Source organism: Aquila chrysaetos, chromosome 15 (assembly GCF_900496995.4).
Source record: "Aquila chrysaetos chrysaetos chromosome 15, bAquChr1.4, whole genome shotgun sequence".
NCBI lineage: Eukaryota > Metazoa > Chordata > Aves > Accipitriformes > Accipitridae > Aquila > Aquila chrysaetos.
In genome coordinates, this window is record NC_044018.1 from 26,302,784 (window position 1) to 26,325,041 (window position 22,258).

Consider the following 22,258-nt stretch of genomic DNA (forward strand, 5'->3'; position numbering starts at 1 on the left):
CTTACCTTTATTTTGGAGGAGACTACTGCGGCTGAATTGAAGGAGTATTTGTGGTGTTCCCAATCTGTAGACAGTGTTGGATTGCGAGTTTCTCTTTCGAATCCTGACAGGAATGCTCACGAAAGACACTTCCAGCATTTATGGACAACTTTGTTGCTATTAGTTTTGTTCTCAATTACTGATTTCACACTCTTCGTTCTTCTAGCTCACATGATGAATAACAATATCTACATTTACTTTAGGTAGAGCACTGAAAAAGTGTGTCTGGTATGTACTGAAAATGACATTTTTAGCCATGTTGTACCTTTAAATTCGTCTTGATTCCACCCTTACAGCAGAAATCATCTGGAATGCTGAGATGGAAAACTTTGTAATTATTTCAGTTACTGCATCCTCCTCCTAGTTTGGCTGTTGCCTTGTACTCAGTAATCACACACATGCTCAGTGTTTGAGGTGTGTGTGGTAGCTTTTGTGGTGAGAATTATTACAATATTAATGCTTTTTACAAGCTTCTGTGAAATAGCTTCTTACGATAGTAGTCTTGGAAAAGCACTTAGGGTTTTTTCTTGTTTTTTCTTGTTTTTTTTCTTTCTCCTTTACAATATAGGTGACATTTTGCTTGTACATTTTCTGTTGTTTTTTTGGGGGGGGAGTGAGGACCCTTTGCCTGTGTTTGGAGAGCAGCCTGCAATGCTCTATGGTTTCTAAATGCAGTTGGTGAACAGCCGCTGATGGAACTATCTCTCCTGTCTGAGTAGACTAAGTTGCTGTTGCCTTTGTGTTTTATGGATTGAAACAGCTAATCCCCCCCCATGACTGGTTTTCTCTCATAGATGAAGATTGGGGTTAAGGAAAGACTCTGAAATCATTAAGGCATGGCTTCCTTTAGTTCCTTTCAGAGACTTCAGAAAGACTCTTGACTAACAGTGCACCTGTAAAATTAAAGGCAGAGGGAAAAGAAATTATTTCATTTAGTATATTGTGAAAAATCTCTATTTGTAGTTGATAAGAGGAAGAATTAACACTTTCTGGAGAGAATGTATTATGAAATCAGGAAACACATTTGAAAAATAGCAAGAAGTGTAGGATTTTTCTTGCAAATGACTAAGAATCCTGTTTCTTAACATTCTTAAAACCAGAAAAATGTTAGTGAACATACCAACAGGTTCTTAACACGTTGTAAATTTAAGGAAGAGCTATACCTCTGCTCTGTATCGGAGCTTGGTGCTTCAATACATCAGCATGCCTTTTATATGATGCTATTTTATATGATGACTCCCACGTTTTCCCATTTTAAACTGCAGCACATAGGTTTGCTGGGAGCTGCTTCTGTAACTAGTCGAAATTTTCAGAGTAATGAGTCAAAAATTTCCTCTGATTTTTCTGGCCTCTCTTTCAGATGGATCCACCTTAAACATAATACTTCAGTCTAATGGGGCAGCTTTGCTGGTATAAACTTGATAGGCTTAGTCTCTATTTCACATTACTTGGTGGGAAGCTTCATTTTGCCTATTGGGGTCTGCTTACATTGGGTTTGGAGTCAAGACCTTGGAAGAAGAGAAAGGATAGATTAAAGGGGCGGAGGGCAGTGTCTTTGGTTTGTTCCAGGGTAGAGTTATAGTTGTGAGCATGCTGTGGGTGAGAATAGCTGTAGAATAAAGCATTGCTCCTCCAGAAAGCTGTCTCATTAGAGACGAAAACGTAATCCCGTAGGTAGCTGACTCCCATAAGAAGAGACCCTCGGCTGGGACTGCAGTCGGCCACAGCCAGTCTCTGAAACGCAAGGTGCACGGTCGGATGCAGAGACAGCTGTTGGTGGGTACAAGGGCACCGCTACCCAGTGAGTCCTCATAGCACTGCTCGCTTCGGCAGTACAGCTGCGTTCCTTGCACCTTCTTGGCAGTCGTACTGGCCCAGGTGTTTAAGGGCATTTATTCCGTGTTGGATTAGGGATCTGTCTTACTCTTTTTGCTGGGTTATTTTTAAGCAGGATCGATTTCCTGAGCTGATTCACTTGCCTGCCCCAGTTTAATGGTATGATGAGGCTGGTTAAGATGGTGGTTCCCAAGTTCTTGCTGTTGAACGTGGTTTTGCTGACAAAGATTTCTGTTTAACCACAGCCAAAGTGGTGTCTGATGTAAGAAGAGAAATGAAGAGATTGCACCATTTTACTCATCGACGCTTCAAGGTGATGGGGAGGGAGATAAGTAGATGTGGGGTGAACTGTAAACACAAGATTACAAGGCAGCTTGGCGGTGTGCGCATCCTTTTTGTATTCTCTTGATAAAAGTGAATCATGGGCCTCACCTAATACGAGCTTGAAGAGAAAGTGTGACATTCAAAGGAAGATTGGATTAGGTTTCTAGAAGACCTGTAAACAAAAATGTAATGGCAGTCTGTGGGTGGCAATGTGAGCAAGAGCAAACCCACGTTCCTCTCGGAGAGAAACGGTTCTCCATCACCTCTCCCCCTCCACTGGTTTGGTTTCCGTGAGGATGTTGGATACTTTGTGCCATCTTGACTTGTGTTTTATAGTGTAAAAATTTTTATGTGAGAGTTTTCTCTTGTGTTGTTGGAATGATGGCTTCCTTACTATCTTGTTTCTGTCAAATGATTTTGAGTGGCAGTAACTGAGTTACTCTCACTTATCTTTTAATTGAATTTTTAATAGGCTTCTACTAAAATATCTTCACCTATATGGTATGTTTTAACTGTATTTCTTCTGGAGGAATGCAGAAACCATTGGGTAAAATGTGCTTATTTTAAAAGCTGGAGATGACTGCTGAGACTGTAATCAAAGCTCCTGTGAGATTTCGTTCACTGTTTTCTGAATGCGGTACGAAATAGGTGCTTGAAATAAGGGTGTATTTTTCAGACACCATCCAAAGTCAATCCATGAAAACTCTTCCTTCCTCTTTAATAACTCATTATATCAGTTATGTTGCTTTCCCTGCTTAGATAGCTGTATTGGAGTCACAATATGAAGGTTTTTCTTTAGTTTTATTGAGGTTATCAGCTGCTTTTTTTTTACTGGGGCTAACTAATGATCCTGTAATTCACTATGTTGGTATTGTTGGAAGTGAAAACATATATTCCAGTTTTATGTCATCCAAGTACACGGGCTTGGTTGGTTTTTTTTTTGTTTGTTTTTTTTTTTTTTTCCTAAGGTGTACAAACAGAAACATTTTGGGTTTAGATTTAACATGTGTTTCAAATTTAGTGGAATTCCTTTTTTAATCTAGATTTTATTTAAGGCCTAGCACACTGTCCCCCTTCCCTGCACACCAGGACAGAACATATTCTGTTGTAGGAGACTACTTATTTGCAGTCGCCATATCTGATTTTTATTTTTCCCAGGGACGCTGGAGGATTAGAGCAGATTATAGTGTTGGGATAATGTCTGACTCCTTGTGTTCCATTTAGTCATAAATAAACCCCTGAAAAATCTGAATGTTGCTATGGTGATGTTAGTAAAAGCCTGGGATATGGAGTAAGTGAGCCGCTTAGAAGCGTAATGTCACTTACAGTAATGAGCACGCCGTTGTTACAACAGTGATGGGTTTACCTGACGCTCTGTAACTTTGGTAGCCCAAGCCAGATTCTGAAAGTGAGTAAGTAAATGCTATTCTTATGAATATGCTCTGTTCAGTAACTTGCAACTACTGACCTTTTAACAAATGGAAATTTGTGTTTTGTCTGTTTACTTTCTACCTTTAACATGTTGAAGTATCACAGAGAAACAAGCAAAAACTTCTAGTCTTTGTATGCTGCCTTTCACATGATGGTCTAGTTGAATTAAAACAACAAAAAAATCAGTTTACAGCAATTTTGTTTTAAACTCTGTAAACACACATTTTTCTTCTGAAAGTGTGGAATATAAAAAGTAAGAAAGTAAGACTGTATTAAAATGTGGTTTTGGTGTTTTGTTTTGTTTTGTTTTGTTTTTTTTTTTAGTCTTTATAACCTGGCTTCACTGGAACTTAGAGAAAATTTGCTGACATATTTACCTGAGTAAGTGACATTTCATTTGTTTCATTATACTAACATAAAATGTTCTTATTCTTAAAATCTGCTAACATATGAAAGTGAATAACAGATAGAAAAAATATTCAGTGCCAGTTGACAATATGTAAAAGATAAAGCATTGTTTTAGCAACCCCAAATTACACCCATTACTTCTAGTTGTACTTGGTTAGTAGCAGGAGCCTGCAGTCTGTGTCAATTGGTTTTGCTCTATAAAAATATTCTGTATAAAATACAGCAGCACCAAACAATTTTTCCTGCACGCATTGAATGAGCAGATCAGCAGTGGGAGTGGTGGTTTGTGTTGTTCTCATACTGAAATTTCGTAACTGTGAAAGTAGGGTAATAGGATCTGAGAGATTTCCACTCTAGACCTTCATAGCATTTAAGTAAGCCTTTGTGTTCAGAGCTAAGTAAACAAAAGCTTCCAAAACCTGGAGATCAAAGGCTTGGTGACAAACTAGGCCTACTGATGTCTGAAGTCTGACTCCACCCACCATGATTTGGGGGGAAAAAAGATACCTAGATGTGTCTGTGCTGGCTTTATTGTGGCAGAGGAATTGGTGGGCTTTCGTAACGTTAATTAGGTATCTTATATTTGGGGGATCCTTTTTGGCTGCCTGGAAGAAGCCTCATCTTTCCCTAGTGAAGGAGTTTCCTTTCTTCACTACCTGGCTGCTTCTTGCAAAGTTTTTGGTGACTCCTATTCTGCTTGTTTAGGTAATCTAATAGATATTGTAATAGATTTAACCTATTTTAATAAGAATCTCTTCCCCAGTCCCTTTGGGGTCCTTTCTTCCTGTCAATCTAGCCAGTACCTTGGTTGTGGTTGTTTACAGCTGTGAGCCACAAGGCACTTTAAATGTCAGTGGTCAGAAGATATGAATTAGTAGCTAGGTTTCGCCATGTGGTGTCAGAATGAAGTTATCACAAATGTTGACAATTTTATTGCTCCTGGAAAATTCTGACTGTCAGTAATGTAGCTGATGAGTCTCACTGGCTTTCTTGCTACTGTGGTTTTGGGGGAGGTAAGCAAGAGCTCTACAACAGACTGCTTTTGAAATAGAAGGATGGCCCTCTCTGTTCATGTTCAGAGAACTTCCTTTACATCCTTTTGGGCTCCCCTCTGTTTGCATCCTCAAATCCAACCTGGAATACTTCAGAAATGGATAGATCATGTTGAGAAGGTAAATGATGGATTTATTGAGTATTGAGTCACACTGTTACATGTGATCACTATGGGGAATTTTTATCCAGTTGCGTAACTGTAAATTCCCCCTAAAAATAAATCTAACCAACTATACTAAACTGTGTGGTGTTGTCCACCCTGAGGGGCTGATAGTTAAAATAAAGAATAATGATTTGATTGCCTATACTAAGTTTTAAGTTTCAAGGGCATACAGTTATACTGACAAACCAAATTATTTTTTTCAGTAAGATATTACTGCAAATAGTCTATGCCCAGTAAAATAACTGTCTGTCTACAATACATTGTAATTTGAAATATGAGTTTCAGTAAAATGAGCTCATTCAAATACATGGGGTTTCTGTTGGTTTAGTCTGATGTGGTTTTGTTTTGACTTATCTCGTCTCACAGATCACTTGCCCAGCTGCAGCGACTAGAAGAACTTGATTTAGGAAACAATGAACTTTATCACTTGGTAAGAGAACATGCTACTGAAAGTGCACGTTGGTCTTGTTTTACACATCATTTAGATTAAATAGGTCGTAGGAAGTCCAAAACTGAAGAAAGAAAAACGTGTGGAGGGAAAGTCTTTTTATACGTACAGATGAATTTTGGCAGTGAGTTGGTGCTTTCCATATCTGCTTAGTCTTGTTCAGTACAATATTACTTTACCCAAAAAACTGCAGCTGATCTCTAAAAAATGAAAGTGCTGCACAGACTACTTCTACAGAAAGAAAAAGGAGTGGAAGGGCACAAACTCTTGTCTGCACTTGCAGTTACAATGAACACATGGGCTTCTGTAGGGAGCTGGACGGGCTGAGCACAGACAAATGCTCAACTATTTCCAGGGTGGGAGTCGGAATCTTTGGGAAAGGGCTGAGGCAAACTGTTGAGGGCTATAGTGTCTGGCATTGTGGCAGATGGATGGACCAAAAGATATGTTACCTCCCTTCAGATGACTCAGTTAAATGCTGGATTTGCAGTAGATAAAAGAGTGTGCATGCAATTTGTTAGTGCATGTCAGCTAAAGTTTGGTAGCTTGTTAAGCTGTAACAACTAATTTTTATGATGGAGTTCCCAAATGCTTACAGTCACTGTTGCTGCATTTAACCGTGGTACCTCTAAACAGTGCTTGGAGTAAGGATTGTTTCACTCAGACTGTAATTACGGGGTGGCTGTTTGGTTTTTACTTGAAGCTCCAATGCTACTTAATGTTATTACTTTTTATGTTATAGCCAGAAACAATTGGTGCACTTTTCAATCTTAAAGACCTCTGGTTGGATGGAAACCAGTTAGCTGAAATACCTCAGGTAAAGATGAGCTCTACTGATACTGTTTTGAAGATGCTTTTAAAAGAAAACCTTTTCGTTCATACCTAAAGGAAGGTGATGTAAAATCGAGTAGTTTTCTCAGTTCAATTTGCCTGGGTTTGGTTTTGGATGTGTAAGGGCTTTCTCTTAATAAGTTCCTCTGCAAGGGATTGTACATGATATCCTGTGTTGTCAGACATTTTCTTTTAAACATTTTGACAAAGGAATTGTTTCCTAATAGGCACATTGTTCAATTTAGGATGACACATCCTCTTGTTTACAGTCCTGGCTCAATGATCAGGGAGCCACTAGTTGGCTGAGCTAACCCTCACCTTTTGTGTCTATCTAAATTGCAGTTTTGACAGTTTTGAGGATGAATTGCTGGTTTTTTGTGGTCATCTTCTTCCATTCAAATACAGTGTTTGGGAGAAGTACAATAATAGAACTGTTGCCATAAACAGAAATTTTGATTTATGCAGGCAAATGCCCCATCTGACATCGGTCATGGGATGAGGGGCCTTAGCATTTAAAGCTTACAGCGCTCTAAATTCCCTTTCTTAAGAACTGCAATAACATGTGGGATAGTTTCTTTTCCCTCTTTTTCCTTTAGAGCCAAGTCAAAACCTGTTTTCTCCTGTTCCTCATGCAGTTTGCCGTTATTTGCTGTATTGATCTCATTGTCAACAGTGTAACTTGGAAATCAGTTACAGTTTAGTGGGTTTTGTTGACTTTGTTGTTGTTGGCTTGGCCTAATAATTTTTTAAGTAGATGTAGTTAAACACTGATAAACATTCATAAAAGGTCAAGTGTGACTTCAGTAGTTGTTTTTATTGAAGCTGTCTATTACTGTGTATTTTGTCTAATGTCCAAAAGATGAACTTGTAGGATAAAGGGGGCTATGTGTGTGTGTTTAATGAAAGATCCTTCTGAGAGGCAAACAATTCCAAAATAAAAGGACTGATCTTGTGAGTTGGATCAAGGCTGTCGCTGTATGAAAATTTCATATATATAAAAGTAGGGGGCACTTTTGCCCCAGCCGTTCTGTTCTCCAAAAGATTATTTGGATGGCTAAAATGAGAACTATTCTAGAGCGTGTATAGGGGTATCTGTGTACATGGGGAATGGGAGAGTGCTCTGATGGCTAATAGGGACAAAGGTATTTCTCTGTCAGACTTTTAAGCTAATTGGCAGATTACCATTGTAAAAAATTAAGTAATCATTAATAATCGTAGATGATGGCAGTATAACTTGGCAGTTCAAATATGCTAGCTAGAGCAACACTCCCAATTCCTATTTCTACATTTGTTGCAGGTGGGAGATACGAAGATATGAAATCCCTAGATGTCATGGCATGTTGCTGTATCAGCCAGGAGGGACTAATCCTAATTTGCCTAGGGTTAATTGGGAGTGGCAGACTTTAATTACGTGGAGGTTGATAATCTGTAGTTCTGAAAAAACAACTTTACAGTCTATAGGAAAACTCCAGTTTTGGCTGGTGCTTGCCTGGGTGTGCTCAGCATACCTTGTCTGACTACTGAAGCCAGTCTTAATAGTTAGAATAAGAAACTGTGACTGAATTACTTGGTTGGTTTATTGTATATAAAATGTAATTATTTACTTTTTTCTGCATTTAGACATCATACAAAGAATGGCCAATTTAGAGGTTGTACAGAGAATTGTTTTTCTTTCTGGAATTTTCATTGTGATGGTACATTTTTCAAATTGCTTTGTTACGTGTTTGGGCATGACTTAAATTTTTTTTCTTGTATTGCAGGAAGTAGGAAACCTGAAAAACCTGCTTTGTCTGGATGTTTCTGAAAATAAATTGGAATGCCTTCCTGAAGAAATTAGTGGTCTGACTTCTTTAACAGACTTGCTTGTTTCTCAGAATGTACTTCAGGTCTTACCTGATGGCATTGGTAAGTACAAGGTGAATGCTATCACACAGAACTATTTAATCCACCATATATTGGAAGTCGTTTGTTTTCAAGTCTTTTGAAGTCTTTTTGTGCAAGAGATGAGCTTGTCTCAGGTTTTTTTTTTTTTTTTTTGCTTAGTATGAAATGCATAGTTCTACTAATTTCACATTTTAATTGTCTGCATAATAACTACCTCATAATCCTTTTTTGGCCTTCCCTTGATACCTACCTGAGCAAAATAAAAGTTAATATATCTTCTTCTGTTCCTACTGTGTCCATGTTGCCATCATAACTCTTTTAACATTGTAAAATTCTAGCTTGTAACATGCTGTAGGTCACTTGATAAGACTGACGGACAGTATCACTACAAAAATGACATCCTTTTTAGTAGGGATGTGTAATTATCTTCAATTGGACAATGTGATTAATCCTATACTGAACCCAGTGGAAGGCTGTTCCAGCTTCAGCCCATTATTTTTCAGCGTTGAGGATCCAAACTACAACCTTTCTGTGTCTGACCCCTTAAAACAGGTTTAATGATTGAGGAATGTTTTCTGAAGCATTACCAGTGTCTTTTTTAAGGTAAGTTTTTTTTACCCCTGCAGTAGCTGTGATGAGCAGTCAGCAAGGCATTGTTTCTCTACTACTCATCAGCTGTTTTTCCAGAGAGTTTTGTGTTGCAAGAGCATGCCTTGTGCTTGCCAGGATATTTTTTTTATTTTTTTTATTTTTTTCCCCCCCCAAAAAAATAAAGGTGTAGGGGAGGAAGGACTTGTGAATGTAGTTTAACCGGCAATGTGGAAAAGAATGGACAGACCTTCCCCCTCCCTCCATATGCTATATGAGCCTAAGAAAGGATTAATGTTTCTCTAGAAGTTAAACTTGGGGGAGTGGGGTGAGTAGTGTGAGTCCTACAGTTGGCTAGTGTGTGTTTGGTAGAGAGTTGTAGCAGCCCTCCCTGGTGATCTGAGCTGGCCAGTACAGTTGTCGTACATCAGAAATGGAGCTGTATCTTCTGAAAGGCTGCAGCCCATGCAGCCTGCAAGAGGGGAGCTTGTCTGTAACACCAGCTGGTGAACAAGAGGAGCTGCTGCTTCTTGAGAATCTTCTTAAATGGAGATCCTTTGCTGGGGAAGGGGATTGTGAACAGCCAGGCCGTTTCAGGCCAGGCCTAGTTTCCATGTGCGTTTTTTGGATGTATTTTTGTTATAAAGGCCAAAAAAATTGCTACTTATGTGACTGTAATAGCTTACTTGTGTTTGGAAAACTGGGTAGGGCTACAGTACTTTATTCTTTTTGTGTAATGCTGGAACTTATTATGTGAAATTGAGAAAATCTGGTATTGTGGTTGACGTGAACCTTGCTGGTCTCTGTGAAAGCTACTGGGAGGAGCTCAGCTGATCACTGAATCCTTGGTTGGATTGGTGGGTCTATAGAGCCCTCAGAGCAGGTGAGACACCACCACCAATGGGTCAGGTCAGCTGTGGCTGTGTCCCACCAAGGCTCAAGCCCCGAACAGAGGTGGCTCCAGCACCCTCTGGGCAGCCTGTGTCAGTTCTGCACCACCTCCCAGTGAGGAAGCTTCTGTTGTCCAGCTGGGACCTCCCGCACTTTGGTTTGTGGCCATTGCTGTCTTGCCTGCCACTGCAGAGAAGAGTTTGGCTCTGTCATCTCTGTAACTGCCCTTCAAGTAGTTGTGGACTGTTCCTAGACTCCTCCTTGGCTGCTTCTTTGCTGGAGTAAACAAAGCCAGCTCTCTCGGCCGTAGCTCATGTGTGCCCTGGTCATCTTGGTAGCTTTGTACTGGACCCCCATCAGCATCTCTCTTGAATTGGGGAGTCAGGGGGCAAAGACAGGACAGGACATGAAACTGAGCATGATTTTACAGGTGTGGCCTCACTGGTGCCAAGTAGATGGGATATAGTAACTTCCATTGATCTGCTGGCCGTAACTCTCCTAACGTAGTCCAGCTAGTGTTTACTTTATTTCTGGTGAGAGTGCACTGCTCTTTCATATTCAGCCTGGTCCTCACCATTAAGCCCCAGGTCCTTTCCAGCACGGCTCTTGTAGAGCCTGTCACTTTCCAGCCTGTACTGGTGCACAGGGTTATTCTGCCCAGGTGCGGAGCTCTGCACGTCTCCTTGCTGAACCTCGGGTTTCTGTTTAGGTTACTATCTTACTGTGTATCAGCTGTCTCTTCGTGATTTAGCATCATCAGTGAATTTGATGTGCCAGCCTAGTACAGCTATTTTGGACAGTGTGGGGATGGGCAGGGAGGTGTCAGCAGCTAGTGATGTCTCCTGAATTCTCTGTCTTGAGCTCTGCCTGGGTCACCTCTGCTTTGCACCAAAGATCATTCTGATACAAAGGAGCAGAATCATAGAATAGTTCGGGTTGGAAGGGACCTTTAAAGGCCATCTAGTCCAACCCCTCTGCCATGAGCAGGGACACCTTCAACTAGATCAGTTTGCTCAGAGCCCCGTCCAGCCTGAGCTTGAATGTTTCCAGGGATGGGGCATCTACCAGCTCTCTGGGCAACCTGTGCCAGCGTTTCACCACCCTCATTGTAAAAAACGTCTTCCTTATACAAGGAAGAACAAAGTGAGCTTTCTGCTCTGAAATAGTATTTTGTCCTTCTTGGGGAGAAAACCTTCAAAGAAGTTTGATTTCTATTCTGAAAAATGAACTTGGGTTTCATGTCTGACTAACTGGGTTTTATATTAGGACAAAGAGACCTTGATCCTGTTTGAGTTTGGGCTGTCACTTCAGTGCAAGCCTTTCTTACTATGGCTGAGTAGGCATAGGTGATTTTTTGAACACTCATTTATGAATAAACATTGTATAATTGAGGAAAAAATAGATAATTTTCTTCTTTTTGTAGGCCTTTGGGTAGACTTGTCCTTGACATTTACATGAGGTACCATTCAGACTGCAACTTTAATACAATTTAATATGCTTAAATATTGAATATGAATATTTATATTGAATATGAATTCAGTGATGTTATAAACTTGCAAAAGTAGTGCAAGTGCCAAGTGAAGCAATGCTTGAATTCTTTTTTTACCTGAAAAAAATTTCATTGTGTTAGAGGATTTCTAAGTTTTGCAGCAGAATGATTTTCTGTAATTAAAGCAGGTATCGGACAATACTAAACTATACAAATGTGTTGTTCTTTCTGTCCAGGAAAATTGAGGAGGCTTTCCATTTTGAAGGTTGATCAGAACAAACTTATTCAACTAACAGATTCAATTGGAGACTGCGAAAGCCTTACTGAACTAGTTCTAACAGAAAACCAACTGCAGGTAAGCGTGGTCATAACTGCTCAAATGTCTGGTGGTAATAAGACCCGCTGTTAAGTGCTGAATCACTTAGCTTGTAAGGTTACTCAGTGTTACCACTGTTAAGTAGCAAGTTTCCTTTAAATGCATCTTATTTCTAACCTTAAATGAATGCTGAAGATCAAGTTGTATATATTAACAATCGTCCCTTCCAAGGGCTTAAGCAGTTACATATTCACTCTTGAATCTTTCATGATTAGTAAGGGAATCGGAGCACCTGGAGTGCAGGCATCATTTACTTTGTTGTGTTTTTAATGCGGAGTTTGTGCTGTGTTGCATTGTTGCCAACTTTTGCTGTGCATTATCTGGATCAGACTTGCTGGAACTGACCAGAAGCCCTGAGCGCTGCAGAGCTGCTGTTGTACTGTTCCTTGCTCTGCTGATCTACTCTGGCCAGGTATTAAATATGATATGTGGTCAATTAAAATAAAATCTCAGACTTCCTTTCATTAGATATTTGCTTCCATTATTTTGAAACTGCCTTCACAGGACACTGACACTTGAAGAGTAGAAGTGTTTATAAAAATCTAGGTTTGAGCATTTCTTAAGTTAGGTTGGTGCTTGGTTGAGTTAGGAGCTTAACCCTGTTGGAAAGATGCCTCTTCAGAAGTCAGTTCATAGCACCTAAGTTAGAAGGTTGCCTCTCAATTAGCTATTCAGGGAGCCAAAAGTTAGATAATATGGACATTCTGCATACATGCTTCTGTACTCAGCTGTTGTGCATCTGTCATCTTAGTGCAGAGATAACTCATGAATGAATTTGTATTAGAAACTGACATTCCTGGACATTTCTTCTGCAAGATAAAACCTTGGATCTGCTTTGGAAGGCCTGGTAGTAACGAGGGTTAGCTACACTCCAGTTTTGAAAATAGATCAGTCTATTAATTCATTTTTAAAGTGAGATAAGTTTTGTTCTGACTCTGTGAATTTACAAATTCTGTTTGCATATTATTTTGCTTTTGTTGGCACAGTCATTGCCAAAGAGCATCGGAAAACTAAAGAAGCTGAACAATTTGAATGCCGATAGAAACAAATTAACGTCTTTGCCCAAAGAGGTAAGTTTTGTGCAATTAACTCTCACACATGCAATTATACAAACAGAAAACTCTTGATTTCAAATGTCTGCAAGAAGTAGCAGGCAGCTTTGATCCACTGGGTGTTCTTCCCAAACCAATCACAACCAGAAACTTGTCCATTAAATCTGAACAGCATAAATCTGAACAGCAGCTGTGGTGATTTGGTGGCTTGGACGTGCAGAATGTCTTTGCAGTTGAACAAGGCGGCTTGGATCTAATTAGCTTGTAACTAGTAATTCCCCATGTGGGTGTCGGGTCCAGCACTGTTTGAAGTCTGGGAGTTCTGGTAGAGTGAATGCATTTAAACATCAATATGCGTCTTCTGCATGTAGTATAAAAATACTGCTGAAGTCTTCCTTGCCTCACTCTTGTGAGCAATAGCAAAAGGAAGGTTTCATATTCTGAAAAATGATTTGGAGTCTTTTTGGTTTTGGAGATCTTGGGACTACTTTAGCCTTTAGATGTGATGACCTGACGTGATCAAGATCACTGATACCTGAAATCTTAAAGCTGTGATCACTAGGACTTCTTGTCTATTGTAACAGTATATGGAATGAAATGAGGCTAGAATTTCTGTTGTGAAACTAAATATAAGGAAGACCCTACAAGTTTAGTTCAGTGGTAGATTCTGGAAGGAGGTTGGCAGAAGCAGCATCCTGTGACTGGAGCACGGGACTGCAAGTTAGTTCTGTTTGCACTAATGTTTCTCTGTAATTTTTGTCTTAAGTGATTCTCCCCCTTAATTTTTCTATCTGTTTCTAACATGTGGCACTGATGTCGTAGCTTTTGTTCACCACTTTCAGTCACTTCAGGAGCAGGAGGGGTACGTACTCAGGTGGCAGCTGGTGGATGGGAATTGAGAGGAGTATCAGGTCTGGCTAGTGAGCACATACTTCTGCTCAGGCCCGCTTACTTATGGAGCTTGGACAGCTTGAGGAGGAGGTGTGAGGAGGAAGCAAAGTGGCTGGGACCTGGGAGATGGGGGAGAGCCAATGGTCTGAAGAGGACGGATCAAGCAGAGGCAGAGGATACTGTGGCACTGGCAGCTGCAATTCCAACGGCCCAGGTCTGAGCTGCCACAGGTCGGTCACCTAATCAGGGCTCCACGATAGCCCTTATTCTCTTTTACAGGTTGGCTTGTACATGTATGTTTGACGGAGGGGGAAGATGAGGGAGGGAAGAGAAGATGTGAATACTGTAGCTCCTCTAGCAGGACAGCGTCTCCTCAGCAGATGTGCTGCTGGTTCTGAACAGAAAATTGCAGAGGATGTACCCAGATGGGTTGCATGAATGCTAGCAAGAGGCAGGACCTTGGGAGAACCATGTTTCCGGGTTGGGATGTGATGGCAATTTTGATCTTGTGCTCATTCAGCAGAAAACTTGCCATGTCTTTACAAAGAACTTAATTTAATACATTATGCAGGTGTCTTAAACTATCTGTACTTGAGACTCGTACAATTTTGTGTCTAGTCCACCTTTAAGCAGAACTGCTCTGAGTTTGTTATAGCGTGTAAGGTTTTACTGATACACTTTATTTCCAGATTGGCCATTAGTAGCTTACATAGTGTATAAGCACTTTTCTTAGTTAATGAATTTCATGGTATTGGAGATGGTGCATGAGGGCGACCAGTGTTGCTTGGAAGGAGCAGGGACAGGAGCAGTTGAGAGAAGACTCGGCTTCAGAAGCAGGTAAAGCAGGGTGAATATGGAGTGTGTCTGTTTGGGAGTGAAGTGAAGAACAAGAACGTGTGTGCAGAATGTTAGTGCACATGAGGGAGAGGGGAGGGGACACCAGCACAAGGGGTGGAATAAAGTCAGGGATGACTGTGTTTGGAGAAGGTGGGTGATGAGGAGATCTGGAGTGAGGTATCTGGAATGAGGTGAGCTGGGGAGTTCTAGAAAGTCCAGGAAATAAAGATGGGAGAGGGTGGTTCCCAGGGAGCTTGGCAGAGAAACAGAGGAAACAGAGCCCCTTGGCATCACTCCTTTGAAATAGAAATTTTTTTTTTCCGCCTGTAAAGGTCTCCATACCTATGTATCTTTCTCAGTAGAGCAAACACTTCAAAATTATGTTTAATGTAAGATTTCCAGAATGTTTTATTAAAGTATGTTTTGCTCTGTGGATTTAAAAAATTCTTTTATTTTTTACTTTTAAAGGAAGTCAGTCCTTCTCCAACTGGAGGGTCATATCGACCCTCTAGATTAGTGGGTTTGAATTCCAAGCTGGTAATGGTAACAAATAGAAAGCATAAACAACTGATGCAGTGGTTTGTCTCAAAAATACTGTTAATATGCATGTATTGCAGAACCTACCGTCTAGCTAACAATACTTTTCAGTTTCAGTGTTTCAAGTTTCAGTTTCAATTCCTTGTGCTTAGGCTGTGCAATAAAGTACTTTTCCCTCGAAGTTTTTAGATTGCCTTCTAACAGCACTGAAATGCTACTTTTGAAAACAGAAAGAAATCTACTGCTCTCTGCTCATGTTTTGTTTGTTCCTGGAGCTGTATTTTCTTTGTGTAGTATTTTTCTTAACCAGTAGCTTTTTGCTTTAAACCAAACATGAATATTTCTGTAGTATAAGTTTTCTGGTTAAAATTCAGAGGAGTTCAGTGAAGAGTCACATTTCATAGCTCTAAAAGAAAAATGTTCTGCATAAACAGAGTGCACAGGTATAATGAGTGCTGTTTGCTGTTGCACAAAGCATCCACATGAGCAGCTTCAGGGGTGCTGATAATGGCAAAAATTTGGTGTCTTGGTGAAATGTTCAACTTCCATTTTCCTTCTTATCTTTACTGACTTGGAAAAAAAAAAAACCAAAACGCATTAGTAGAGCACCTAAGGAAAACTGAAAAATGTGTCACCCTTTTTCTGTCTGTTGGAAGGTTCTGCTTGGCAGTGAGAAAGCATACCATCTTTTTAGTTTATTTTCATCTCAAACTGACTAATTAATATTTAAAGCTGGGCGCAAGCTTCTGACAGCCGTCATTTTCAGCACCCCTGCCTGCTGTGAGTTGCTTAAGATGTCTCCTGAGATAGTATGGCGAAGACTGGGGTCTCAGACCGTTGCACATCAATCAGTATTAGTACTTGTACACTGATTCCCCCTTCACAGAAGCAGAGGCAGAAGTAGAGTATGTACTGCAGATATTCTTGCTCAGTATCTTCCCCTCTTTTCCTTTCCTTCTTTTCCTTCCCGCCTTCTCTCGTTCTTTCTCTGCCTTACAGAGTGCTAGAACAGCTGTGCATTTGTGTTCTTCATCCTTATACAAAATGGGTGTGGGACAGGCCTTTACTGGTGTCTGTTGGAGAGGGACAAAGACATAGTTTGGTAATGTGTACAGAAAAAATGGGACTCTACTAGGGAGGAGTACATGTAATAGATATTGCATCTACTTGCTGGTGTCTCTGTCCTTCCCTCCAAAATTAGTCCTGTAGCAGAGAGCTTTTATAGATATGATGGCAGAAATTATGTGCCTGCTCTAATATAACCTGGTGAGATAATCTGAGTTCTAGCCTTTTGTGGTGGTGTGTGGGGGTTTTTGGTGGTTGTTGGGTTTTTGAGGCTTTTTTGTTAGCAGTTCAGTAGCACTGGATTTTGGGTCAGCCTGTCAAACCATTACATTGCCAGATTGTTGCAATGCATGCTTGAAAAACCAGTCTCTACCTTTTGGTCTAAGATTTCTTGACTTGAGATTATTGAGAAGCTTGTACGCAAATACTGCTTCAGAGTTTCCTGGTTCAAAGGTTCTTCTGTATCTGGTGCCAATATATTATAAGGTAAAACGTCAAACAGCTGAATGTCTGACCAAGACTTGAGTCACTGACAGATTTCATCTTCAGTATCTCGCAGCTTGATCCCTCTCTCACTGAACTGAGTGGCGAAACAAACTTCGGCAAGAACTGAGAATGTCTAAACCTGTTCATAGTTACAACTGTTTTTCCCCTTCGACTTGAAAGACCTGCCTGGTGACTCTTGGGTATTGAAATCCCACCCTGGCACTGGAACGATGGTGAAACTGGTGTGTTGATTTTGGCACTTGCATAAATAACCTCCTTGGAATGTTTTCCAGTTCATGTGCTTTTGTTAATGAGTCTCTACAACCTGCAGAGATCTGGTAATGTGTCCTTCCTGACTCTGAGGTGTATCATGGCTGAGAATTATTACTACAGTAGGTAAAACTGCAGGGTTTTTGTTTGGTTTGGTTTTGTTTTTGTTTTTTCTTCAGTAACTGTGCTTTTTACATTTTTCTTATCTTTTTTTTAAGCAAGTTGGGGCCACTTTGTTGTTTCTGGTTTTAACTTCCAATGTCCTGTCCCTTCCCTCATTTGTGCAAAAGTATGTGTTTGTGTGTCTCAAAGGGACAAAAGGCACTAAGGAAAAATGCAGGAAAACTTGTCTTGGGTTAGAGGGCAGAGAAGCAATATTGCTGTGCTCCTCCCATACTATTCACAAGTGGTGCAGGGGGTGTTGAAGTGAGTTTGCAGAAGATTTTCGTGGCCAATTTAAAGTTAATAATAATAGCTAATAATAGTGAACTGGGCAGTTTCTTCCACCCCTAAATGTATTCTGTGCTTGCAATTAAAGAATTAATCTATTGTATCCGGGGCCAATCTGTGCTTGCAATTAAAGAATTAATCTATTGTATCCGGGGCCAAGGAAAATTCTGACTTTATTTACTTTGAATCCAAACAAAATTTTGGTTACGACACCCTGGAAAAGATTTTACAACAAGATAGGAACTCTGTTTAAATTCCCAATGTATTTATCCAAGTTGTATTAGCCTAGTGAGAGTTCTTGATGCTGACAGCTGTATTGAGAGTTGAATAAAAGAGATGTGTCACTGGACTTTAAATAGTCACATGCTAAAGAATAATCATTGTAGTAGTTGTCATAATGTCGTATTTTTTTTTGCATTGCTGTGGTGGGTTGACCGTGGCTGGATGCCAGGTGGCCACCAAAGCCGCTCTGTCACTTCCCTCCTCAGCTGGACAGGGGAGAGAAAATAGAATGAAAGGCTCATGGGTCAAGATGAGGACAGGGAGGGATCACTCACCAATTACTGTCACGGGCAAAACAGACTCAACTTGGGGAAAATTAACTCAATTTATTACCAATCAACCAGAGTAGGGTAATGAGAAATAACACCAAATCTCAGAACACCTTCCCTCCACCCCTCCCTTCTTCCCGGGCACAACTTCACTCCTGGATTCTCTACCCCTACCCCCCAATGGCACAGGGGGACATCACACTCTTCCCCTGCTCCCGCGTGGGGTCCCTCCCATGGGAGACAGTCCTTCACGAACTTCTCCAATGTGTGTCCTTCCCACGGGCTGCAGTTCTTCATGAACTGCTCCAGCGTGGGTCCCTTCTCCGGGCTGCAGTCCTTCAGGCACAGACTGCTCCAGTGTGGGTCCCCCGCGAGGTCACAAGTCCTGCCAGCAAACCTGCTCCAACGTGGGCTCCTCTCTCCACGGGGCCACGGGTCCTGCCAGGAGCCTGCTCCAGCGTGGGCTTCCCACGGGGTCACAGCCTCCTTCAGGCACCCACCTGCTCCGGCGTGGGGTCCTCCCTGGGCTGCAGGTGGAGATCTGCTCCCCCGTGGACCTCCCTGGGCTGCAGGGGGACAGCCTGCCTCACCGTGGTCTTCCCCACGGGCTGCAGGGGAATCTCTGCTCCGGCGCCTGGAGCATCTCCTCCCCTCCTTCTGCACTGACCTGGGGGTCTGCAGGGCTGTTCCTCTCACATATTCTCACTCCTCTCTCTGGCTGCCTTTGAGCAGTTTTTTCTTCCTTCTTCAATCTGTTCTCCCAGCGGTGCTACCACCGTCACTGATGGGCTCGGCCTTGGCCAGCGGTGGGTCCATCTTGGAGCCGGCTGGCATTGGCTCTGTTGGACATGGGGAAGCTTCCAGCAGCTTCTCACGGAAGGGAGCCCTGCAGCCCCCCCACGACCAAAACCTTGCCACACAAACCCAATACAATTGCTTATACCTGCATGAAAGATGCTAACTGGTAAAGGTCAGCAGAATTGATTCATAGCTTTTAAGAAGTTAACAGACGCTGACATCAAAAGGTGTTATTCAACTAACGTAACTTGAAGGTCTTCTAAGCTACCCACCTTTAATTTGTGTTTTGGCTTTAGAGCACCAACAGTGTGAGGATGTGCCATTGTAATCAGTGGAATTTGGTCTGTGGTGATGAACGACTGTAAATGATGGCTGGGCTCAAGAGAGGAAGTGAATGGGAGTTTTGGGGAGGGATCTAAATGGGAAGAGAGGGATGAATCTGTACACTCTTCTTGGGTTTACCTCCAGAAAGCTGCAAAGGCGTCAACAGCAAGAAAAATCAAATAGCAGCCACCAGGTTATTGTAACAGAGAAGCGCAGTAAAAGTCGGGTGATCAAAAATACGCAACTGATGCAGGTGTCAAAACAACAGTCTGTCAGCAGTAGAGAAGAGGAGTCATCAGAAACATCAGCAGAGAAGTGATGTGATAAGACTTACAGTTCTGGAGGACTGTTTAAGATGGACTGGCAGTGGGTATGTGGATGCCAAAAAAGCAGGAGGCTGAAGTGGTGAACGCTGGTCATGATCAGAATGTAGAGGGGAGTTTTAGCAGCCAAACTGACATCCTCTCTATGTATGCCCAAGCCTTACTGCTTTTCCAGAACAAGGAAGCTGTTAGAAAGATGAGCCTCAGACTGAGATAAAAAAAATCGTCCATAGGGGTAGAGTTTTGTGTGGAACCCAAAGGGGTCCTAGTGACGCTCATCCTCTGAAGCAAGTCCACCTGAATGCAAATGAGCAGTTTTGTTCAAACTTTACAGTACTGTAAAGTCAGTGATCTCAAAATTAGCACTTTGTAGTAATGATAATTTTCTGCCTGACGTGTGGGTTTTATTTCTGTGGCTTTGTTTTTGTTTTTTATCTGGGCCGACTGTTCTTTGGAGGTGGTGGGATGAGACAAGTGAATAACTCTAAAAGTTGCTAGAATGAAATAATTCCCAAGAATATGACTTAGACATGCACAACTCCTTTGAGGCCTTTTCCTGATGTCTAGCTCACTGCAGAAGAACGTGAGGACTTCTTTAAGGCTCCAGTCTTTGGAACAGTTACTCATGTGCCTAGAACTAAGCACATGCTTGTCCCCATTAATTGAAGTCTGTGCTCAAAATGAACTATGTGCTTAACTGTTAAATGGGCTTGTGGTCTCAACTGTGTACTTGGTGCCTATGTGGTGGTTTGGCAGAGTCTGTTTTAAGCATGTGATCAAACCCTTGGAAAGCATGGCTCTTTGTCAGTTAATGACTCTCAGCCAAACCAGTGACGTTCTGATACCGTATTACTTCATGGTGGTCACAATGATGTTTTCCTTTCAGCATGCCATTTAGTGTGTGCACTTTGCCTCAGTGGTGCCACTTCGTGTTTAGGTTTTCAAACGTTAGACCTGATGTCTTTCTGTACTGCTGGATGGGTGTGATCTTTTTTTGAAATGACAAAGATTTTAGTTTTTTTTTTAAACTGTCAGCTTGTCTTTTTTCTCTGTGAAATCTCGCCCGATGCTGCTTGTAAGATGCTGCCTTCATTTTCTAAAAACAGTTTCATAAAAAAAATTCAGTGTCTGTTATCTCCCCCCACTACCCTATTAAAAAAGAAAAAGAAAAAGGGTCTTCGCTACCTCTGAATGAAACAAAACCTTCGAACAATTGCCTATTGACTGATAGAGCAAAGTTAAAATAACTGAAGTTAAAATAACTTAGGAGTTCTAACCCTCTTTGGCAGTAGAAGAATGTATGTTCTGTCTCCATTTGTTGGCATGCAATTCTCCAGTATGGATAAAAAAAAAATAAATTGAACATCTCTTGTATTTTCTTAATTGTTAGCCGCTTGGAAAATTATGGGTCAGGTAAATTGATAACCCTGTAAGTATTATTCAGTCCACGGTTCTACTGTTACCTTTCATTAAACTGCTTTAAATGCATGATGACTCAGGCTGGCTGGTTCCACTGCTGCATTTTTCCATTGTCAAAAGTATAGAAGTTTTGGTCTCATCAGGGCTGCATGGCTTTATGTTGTTTGTTTGGCTAAACTGTTTGGATCTCCATGCTCCAAGACTGAATAACGCAAAATTCATTCATGGAAAAGCGAACACTTTGTGTACAGTTAGGGCATCAGTTGCCAGCTCATCAACATTCACTAATTGTATCTCTTGCTTTTCACAGCTCTTCGTGTTAGATACACCAATCAGACACTTAGTGTTTGTGTATATATATACATTTTATTTTTTTTCTATATGGCACTGTATTCTGTGAATGCGTCAAGGCACATTATTTAAGAATCTGTACACACTGTAAAGTGAATAGCAGAATTGTTGCACTAAGAAATGTTTGCTTGCGATTTGAGTGCTGGTTTCTAAGGGCTTTGATTCACGAGCTGAAATGGCTAACAAGGTTGCCACTCCTAGTGTACATGCAGGGCTGGGAAAGCTGATACTCTTGTGAAATAGCTGCATCTTAGAGTGCAGTGATTTGAGGGAAACCATCCCAGATTTTGTTTTGTCAGAACGTTATGCTGTAACTTTGCACTGTAAATAGCTTGTGAATCAGAAGCCCCGAGCAGCTGATTGCTGCTTTCTTCCATTAAAACGTATTTATGGTACAAAGGAAGATGAGTGGGGTATAAATACTCCATTTGTTTGTTTTATTTTCGAAGTCAGAGTTGCATCCATTAAAAAAATGGCTTTTTCCTTGGTAAATAGTGTAGGTTAAATCAACATGATTTTTACTTTGACTAGTGGAAAAGCTTTTGTGGTCTTTGTCTGTAATCTCAAACTTGGGTTTGGACTGAATTGTGGATTTTGCAAAGACAGAACTGACAGTTAACTAGAACACATAATTTCAGCTCAGATTTGGGGACTCCTGACCAAGGTGTAGTGACATGTTGGCTATATTGTGACAGAAGAACCTTCTTGCATGCGTGTGACTATAGAAGTCCTCTAATTTTTGAACTAAGACCTTTCAGTAGGTTTGCTGTCTATAGTTACGTTCTAAGTCCGCTTAACTTGAAAGCTTCAAAAGGCATTGGGATATTTTGCCTCTAATACCTGGAGTAAGAGAAGAAACTTTTTTTTTTCCCTTCTCATGGTGAGTTTTGGAACTGGCAAACAAACAGCAGTGCTTTTTGAAGCTCCATATGATAAGCAAACAAAGGTAAGTTTCCTTTGTGAATAGGAACAAAGAGTTACTTGAACCAGCTTTCAAGTTGCTAAAACTAATAATCTTGGTGTTTATAGGAGTAGTAATTGCCATCTGGAACAAAAAGGTGGAATGTATTTTTTTTAAATCAAATGTAGAGGGTTTATTTTTCTGAAAACATGGACCTTTGATGCACAATACAGATATTTTAA

General features: G+C 40.9%; 1 protein-coding gene across 5 annotated transcripts in view; it reads left to right on the forward strand.

The window, feature by feature from the left end:
- The window catches only part of LRRC1 (leucine rich repeat containing 1), a 105,547-nt gene that overhangs the window by 46,358 nt on the left and 36,931 nt on the right, over positions 1-22,258 (forward strand). For all 5 annotated transcript variants that reach the window (XM_030037458.1, XM_030037459.1, XM_030037460.1 and 2 more), the window contains exons 5-10: positions 3,955-4,011; positions 5,621-5,684; positions 6,445-6,519; positions 8,294-8,438; positions 11,622-11,740; positions 12,748-12,831. In XM_030037458.1, coding sequence (XP_029893318.1) covers positions 3,955-4,011; positions 5,621-5,684; positions 6,445-6,519; positions 8,294-8,438; positions 11,622-11,740; positions 12,748-12,831 — 544 coding nt within the window. The remainder of the gene's footprint in view (positions 1-3,954; positions 4,012-5,620; positions 5,685-6,444; positions 6,520-8,293; positions 8,439-11,621; positions 11,741-12,747; positions 12,832-22,258) is intronic.